Source organism: Octopus bimaculoides, chromosome 29, assembly GCF_001194135.2.
Source record: "Octopus bimaculoides isolate UCB-OBI-ISO-001 chromosome 29, ASM119413v2, whole genome shotgun sequence".
Taxonomy (NCBI): domain Eukaryota; kingdom Metazoa; phylum Mollusca; class Cephalopoda; order Octopoda; family Octopodidae; genus Octopus; species Octopus bimaculoides.
The window spans coordinates 982,163-989,716 of NC_069009.1; the positions used below are offsets into that span (position 1 = coordinate 982,163).

Here is a 7,554-nt window from a genome sequence, read left to right on the forward strand (position 1 = left end):
AAATCGGGCGGGAAGATAGCTTTCTTAGATTTCCAAATGACAGCTGCCCGCCAAACCGAGACTGCTGCTGATATGACACTGCTTATTCGCGGCTTCAGAGCACGTGACTTATTTATCGAGATGTTTTCTGCTACGTCCGTTTAAGTGTAACTATATACGTCTACGTAAATTCGGAGATTATTGTGTATCTTACTCGCAAGAAATAATCATGAGTGGACGTGGTAAAGGAGGAAAAGGATTGGGAAAAGGAGGCGCCAAGCGTCACAGGAAGGTGTTGAGAGATAACATCCAGGGTATCACCAAGCCCGCTATCCGTCGTCTGGCTCGTCGAGGTGGTGTCAAGCGTATCTCTGGTTTGATCTACGAAGAGACCCGTGGTGTATTGAAGGTATTTCTTGAGAATGTCATCCGTGATGCCGTCACCTACACCGAGCATGCCAAAAGGAAGACCGTCACTGCTATGGATGTCGTCTATGCTCTGAAGAGACAGGGCAGAACTCTGTACGGATTTGGAGGTTAAGCTTAGAATTTTAGGCTTCTTCAAACATACCGGCCCTTTTCAAGGCCACCTACTATTTAATTTAAGTCAGCTCTTCTAAATCGATGTGCTTCATTTTGTTTAGGCGTTAATTTGCAGCTAGTGGTTTTCAAGGTGCACCCTTTTCCGGAAAACATGGATGGATGATCACATCCGCTCAATGCACTTGATCGATCCTTTACGAAATGTTTACTCTAAACAATTTACGTTTTATATCGGTAAATCAATTATTTCTGGACACTTGCAATCACGATCTAATAGGGACGAGAGAAAATGAAAACTAATATTTGTGCCAACTAATCGATCGTTCAGCAGTGGAAAAAATCTGTCCCATCGGACGGCTGTGTCTCGGCAAATATCGTTAATGAGCTATGTTGTCGTTCCATTCATTATGCTGAAGACGATGGAAAAAATATATTTAAATAAAAAAAATATAGTACTGTTTCTACTTCAGGTGTTAGCGGCTGACTGCACGCGTTTGACGTTCTGATTCAATATGGGGAAGTCTGAAAATATCTAACTAAAAATATGAAAATAAGGAAGGTATCAGACGGTTGTTAAGATGCAAACATGTTTGTTTATATATATTCGCTTTGCAAACATGTTTGTTTATATATATTCGATCATTGGTGACTGAGAACTTGTAAGTAATTGACCGAAAATATGAAAATAAGGGAGGTATCAGACGGGGCAAAAAAAATGTGATTAAAAAGAATTTGCAAACGTTTGTTTATATATATTCGCGGCTTTTTTAGAACAATAAAAATGGATGAATGAAATTTTTTGCATACATCATCTTGTATGTTCTATACTTTTTTTAATTGCATTTCATTTTCCTATTTAGGTGTTTCTAAAAGACCACTCGGAAAATTCACCAGATCCGAGTTTTCCCGTATTTTTTCTTTAAAAAAATTATAAATACCTGTGCTTCGATGTACACAAATCGTACGTTTCCTCCCCCAATCCATTCTATCGCAGAAATTAATTCGGAGAAAATAGATCGCAAATCAGAGAATCGGAATTAACTTTCATGAGAATATGGGTGGTCCTGAAAAGGACCGGTATTCGATGAACAGAAAACTAAGCAGGTTTACTTTTGAAGCTTGTTAGAATGACATTCTAATGGATAAAAGGGCCCAGCAACAAGATTCGCCCTCTCTTTAACCCGTGAGCACTTGCAGAACACATTTCTCTGGCTGGGCCTCTAGGCTAATAGGCTTGTCGTGTCTCCTGAGGCAATGGGCCCGCGTAACGAAGAACGGCGAACTCACAGTGCATGAGATGGCTACAAAGAGCAACGCACTTCACCCCTGTGTATAGTGTAAATAAAACTGTTTGAGAACCTGCTAGAGGGAATTGGGACCTGATTACTTCAGTCCTTGGTAAATTCTACTCTCGTAACTATTTTCACAGCTTCATATTCAAGTAGCTTGATTTTCCAAATAGCTGTTTTTTTATAGTTCTATATATGGATGCACAATCAACAGTCATATGCTTTAATCATTTAAACTGTACAACAAACGTTTTATTTTAGTCTTTGGTCAGTAAGTGTTATTTCCTGTTTGATTCTGTTTACAAGTCAAAGGTTTAGTAGAAAGTGGGTTATACATCTTTAGATTGTATACGTGACTTTCTACTATAAAATTAAAGAAATAGACGGAACGCTGAATTGGTAAAACATACATATATTTAGTTATACATCTTTAGAGGTGAGAATAACGAGCTGTCGAGTATAAGACCGAAAGATGTAGGGACAGCTTTTAAACACGTCCATGCTCAATCGCTGGCCAGCGAGAATGAGAATGAATTGAGCGGGAAACGCTTGCTTGTTTTATTCTACGCAGGCGTTACTACAAAGGAAATAGCTACGATTCCCTGTGCTGAGTTGCTGAAGCAGAAATATTGACGTAACAAATATCACCAGAGCATATCAAACAATCTGTGATAAGGAGCAGGAGTAGTGGGTAAGTGCCATAGCTATGTGTTTTAAATATATGTAACTCAATCTATTGAGAATAATATATTAGATATAACTGTTACGTACTCAAAAACAAGGTATACATACACTTGTACGTGCGTTCATGTATCCGGATACTATGCATGGAGATATATCTATATCTGTACGTTTGCTTAAGGATATGTGGATATATAAGTGTATGTATATGGTTACTAGGGTGTAACTGTAAGATATGTGTGGAGATGTATGCGTATATTCATGTATGTCGAGCTATGCATAACGAGGTGTACATGTATACGCTCTAGTATGTTGGCGAATGTATCTGGATGAGGGCGTGTCTATATACACACATATACATATACTGTGACTTCTAAGTTAGTGTATAGATAAGTTTATAAAGCTAAGAATTTTTAGTGGTGTGTTTGGGATGGTCACTGACCATTCATCACAATGATATCAAATTACAACCTTAATCTACATTTCAACGAGTGGTCTAGCTAAAAAATTATTTGTGACCACTAACATCTCATCCAAGCCAACATCCTGTTCTCAATTCTATAGCATTTTATCTCTTATTATACTTTGTTTTTATTTCCTTTGTTACTTTATTCCAGTTTTGCTAAATCTTATTTATATATGTATCTAACTTTATTATCCTTATTTTTACTTTTATTTTTATACTTTATTTTTTACCTTTTTTCTTTTCTTTCTATCTTATACACGCCAGTTAAATATAAACTCAATCCAATCTATTTAACATTCACTCTATGCTGAATAGTGGTACAGTATGGGCAGATTTTTGAAATCCAACGAACCTCTATACAAATATACCTTTTTAAAGGGATGTGATAAACCTATTATAATGGATAATACTAAGTGTACTTTTTCTTTTGTGATGTAATCTTTGGACTAAAAATTGTTGGCTGCTGAAGAGAGTTTTAAACCATCTTTTATATCAATAATATACCTATGGTGATGTAATAACAGATTGTTTATAAAGTTTGAAACATGTGTACCACGATATCCTTTGTGTTTTGTTTTCAATTTATGTTTGATATATTCTCTCACCTCTGCCACTATCTGGCATATACAGTCGCTTTTACACCGACTTCAAAAAATCCACGCCCCCACATATATAAAAAAAATTATAAGATTTTACGGAAAGCGACGATTTTTTTTTTGACAAGTATAGTACTCATCGAAATTTAGCCAAAATACATTGCAGAGTGTGTAGATTGCAATTACATTTGAATCGAATATATTTAAAAACAAATTGGCGGGCTCGTACCCATATATATTAGCACACGTCACATATATATATATAGAAAATGAAACGGTGATCTTTCGATACCAACCCTCCTTTTTGCTTGAGCGTTTGTTTACATCAATTCGGCAATTTCCGTAATGAAAGAGGGAAAGGATGTTAGTCAGCGACAGCTTTGATTTGTTAGGTAGCAGACAGCAGGGACCCCCTCTCTTAAGAACACATGCCAGTTATCTCTCTTTGCACCTCTCTTAAGAACACATGCAAATTATCTCTCGCTTTCTCTCTCTATCTCTAACAGTAACCCTAACATTAACCCATATATATTAGTACACGTAACATATATATATAGAAAATGAAACTTGAAACTATTTTCCTTTTCCCTTCAATTTGCGATATAATCTTAATTAAGACACTCTGAAAAGTATGTATATGTGAATGTATGTATGTATAGGACTGTGTGAGCCCGTATGTATGATATGTATTTTTATGTATGTATACGACTCCTCTTACTACGTACACGCCTACCATGTTTGCATTCTATTGGTGCAGAATCTTACATCATAAAATAGTGAACAGCAAATGTCACGCAATACTAGTTCTCGGGTAAATGTTTTTTTTTTCTTTCCTGTTGGGCAGGGCCGGATTAAGACTCATCGAGGCCCTAAGCACTTATAAGATTTTGGTAGATTATGTAATTCAAAATATAAACAATAACAAACGATAATATATATATATATATTGAAAACGAAAGAATTTCTGGAGATGTACTCACATAGCAAGTGACTTAATCTTAGATCGTGTGCTGGTGTTTATAAGCCATTTCAGAAACACACAAAAACAGTTAGATACACTAATGAAGCAATACGCAGGAAAGAGAAGGCGTCATAAGAAAACTTACGTTAAAAATAACATGCACACGATTTTTTTTCTCAATAGAAGTAAATTCCAAAGTAAACGTTTCTAGTAGAGAAGTAGGAGAGAACAGGACATAACTACAGAGAAATCTACGGATGCACATACGCACATAATAGAGAAAAATGAAACAATTATGGACGACTTGCTCCGAAACACCACCGAGTGGGGAACGCTTCTCAAAAATAACCTGCAGTTGTTTCCTTCAAAATTCCTACATGCTCGAAATGTACATACATCAAGGTATATTTGTAGAAAATTTCACGAAAAAATATTCATTTTCCTGGAGTTTAAGTGGACTCTGTTGGAATTTCCGAAAATTGTCCCCCACCCCCATTCCAAAACACTTTCACTAAAAGCCCATCTTTTTTGTATGTGTATGAAAGTGGCTAGGGATCATTCGTATTTGCTTTATTTGATTCTGTAAAATCCAGATACGCATACACTTCTCCGTGCTTAATTAGCTTAGGCGAAGCAAAAATAATTTTTCGTTTTCAGAGTTGACTACATCCGATATAAAAGAAAGTCAGATGTTTGAACTGTTCAGCATCATAAATTTCCCAGAGTTAAATAAAACTGTTGGACACTCTATCTGTACCTACTTAATCTTCAGTGTAGAATTTACATATATACACACACACAAAATTGTGTACGCGCAACCATAAGGCTACCTTTCCACAAAGATTTCCTTAAAAAAATTCTTGTGGCCAAATATTGTTATGTTATTTATTCATGTATGCAGTTTTAATTTACAGTGGATCGCTTGAAATAATTAAGAAAAAGAATGTTAATTAGCTTATTTCAATTAAATAATGTAAACGTTTTATAAAAGATATTTATGGTATTTCACTCGTTATATTTAAAGCAGTCATCATCATCAATTATAACAGCTTGAAATAATTAAGATTGCTAATTAGGTTTATGTAGTTATTTTGCAGCTTATTTCTTTAAAGCAATCTAGGATGGCTGTGTGGTAAGAAGCTTGCATTCCAGCCACATTGGTATGTTATCGCGACAGTTTGTTTTTCTCAACCTGACCTGCAGCGGACCCTGGGCTATAAACTTTGTTATTTTGCAGCTTTTGAAAATTATTTTTTCAGATGATGGCCGTTTGGTACCTGCTCTGCTCTTTGTCTGCAATATTTTGTAAGTTTTATTTTTTTTTTATTCTATTTTTTTCCATAACTTATTTTTGTTAAGGCAAACCTACTCAGGTGCACAGAGGTCTGGAATGGGTCACTCACATAAGTTGGATTTTCTTTGTTTTGACAAGGATTTTTCCAATTTTGTTTTCACCACAGCTTTAGAAATGATGCATTTTATTGGAAGAAATTTTTGGAAAATTTATGATTTTCCACCACAATCCAACTTATAAACTATCTACCTCATTAACAACTTATATACAGAACCTCAGGTCCCAAAACATTCCCTAGTTGATTAACAGTGAGCCATCACACCCACCCCATACAACACTAATCTTGGCATTGTTTATAAGAATCACCCACTATCTTTCAAAACCACAACCCCTCATTATTTAATAAATTCTCAGATGCAATCCTCTCATGTAAACACAGATCCTATTCATTGTTTGCTGATTATGTTAAATCTATGTAATTCCTTGATTACGATTAACCTTAAGTTACAACTTAGTTGCACTAGTGACATATCACTTCCACTAATACCACCTCCCCCATTCTAAATATTTCCTTAAGATTACCTTTACACATTCCTGCTACCCAGCACATACCCCTTTACAAAGGACCCCGTCCTCATACTTTGAATTCTTACCTGATCATCTTAGTACTTCCTACTCCTACTTTTACTACCAACTCCCTCTATTTACTCATACATGTCTACATACCTCAGTACTTTCATGTGCCACCGACCCATCTTCCTTTTTCAGATTTCCCCTTTGCTACACTACTAGCATCTGTAAACTTTTGTTTTCATCTTTTACAGGTTTGACAAGTGCAAACACTTATAAAATCACCCAAAGTGGTAAGTAAATTCACAAACCTTTTTTTTCTCCTTTTAAACTAGACACTATCTTTTCAGTTCTGTCTTCTATTTCTTTCTCTTAACTCATAGCTTTTAGTCAGTTTTGCTTTTTGGTTTCTTAAAATGTTTTTATTTTGACCATTGAGAAAGGCTAAAGAGCCAGAAACTCACATCAGGGAATGCACTGGAGCAGGGGTTTTCAACCAGGGTCATGATGGCTTGTGGAGATTCATATAGGATGGCCACCTTCATTCTTGCCATGGATCCAACAAGCCACAGCATTGTGGTGAGCGCCATTCCATGCATTGGCAAGACTTCTATTCCTTGATGACCTTTCTAACACCCACCACTTTACAACATGTAGTGGCTGCTTTTCTTTATTGCACCACCACTGAATTGGTTACCATGTAGCTGCGATTATGATAGTCATTCTAAATAGGATTGTGGTTATGATGTTTGTCATCATCATTCAATGTCCATGTTTCATGCAGAATTCGTTGCCCCTTTTTAATGCCAAACATTTTACAGAGTACTGGAGGCTTTTTTTACATGGCACCAACATTAGTAAGTCGCCAAGTAACTGTGAAGGCAAAGAAAGTGGAAGGAAAAAGCCCTGACTGAAGAGCATACCAGGTGTCGAGAGGTTAAAATAAGTGGGGTGGGTGTAATTGGATAGAGACATGGTTTAATCAGACATACACCCACGTCTGATGAAACCATGTCTCAGTAAACATAAATCTCATTAAGTTCAATCTCGTTAGGTTAAGTGTAATAAGATGTTTAATTTATTTTGATAATCTATTTTGCACATTTTACCTCTTAATTTCCATGGCAAAAATATTAACCCTTTAGCATTCAAATTACTCAGTCAAATGTAATGCT

At 35.9% G+C, this 7,554-nt stretch overlaps 2 protein-coding genes across 4 annotated transcripts in view; both read left to right on the forward strand.

The window, feature by feature from the left end:
• Positions 1–208: 208 nt before the first annotated feature.
• On the forward strand, positions 209–520 carry LOC106877986 (histone H4). Its single transcript, XM_052977815.1, has one exon. It carries the CDS (start codon positions 209–211, stop codon positions 518–520), a length of 312 nt encoding a protein of 103 aa, XP_052833775.1.
• A 1,621-nt stretch (positions 521–2,141) lies between these two features.
• The window catches only part of LOC106883299 (uncharacterized), an 11,640-nt gene continuing 6,227 nt past the window's right edge, over positions 2,142–7,554 (forward strand). Inside the window, exons 1-3 of one of the 3 annotated variants that reach the window (XM_052977998.1) lie at positions 2,142–2,502; positions 5,775–5,820; positions 6,634–6,672. In XM_052977998.1, the coding sequence (XP_052833958.1) occupies positions 5,775–5,820; positions 6,634–6,672 (85 nt within the window). In that variant the 5' untranslated portion in view covers positions 2,142–2,502. Of the gene's footprint in view, positions 2,503–4,252; positions 4,366–4,397; positions 4,918–5,774; positions 5,821–6,633; positions 6,673–7,554 lie in introns of those variants that run through there. The other 2 variants (XM_052977997.1, XM_052977999.1) reach the window with 2 other exon arrangements.

Coding starts and splice junctions, on each gene's coding strand:
- LOC106877986 (XM_052977815.1), top strand. CDS start 209: ATGAGTGGACGTGGTAAAGGAGGAAAAGGATTGGGAAAAGGAGGCGCC.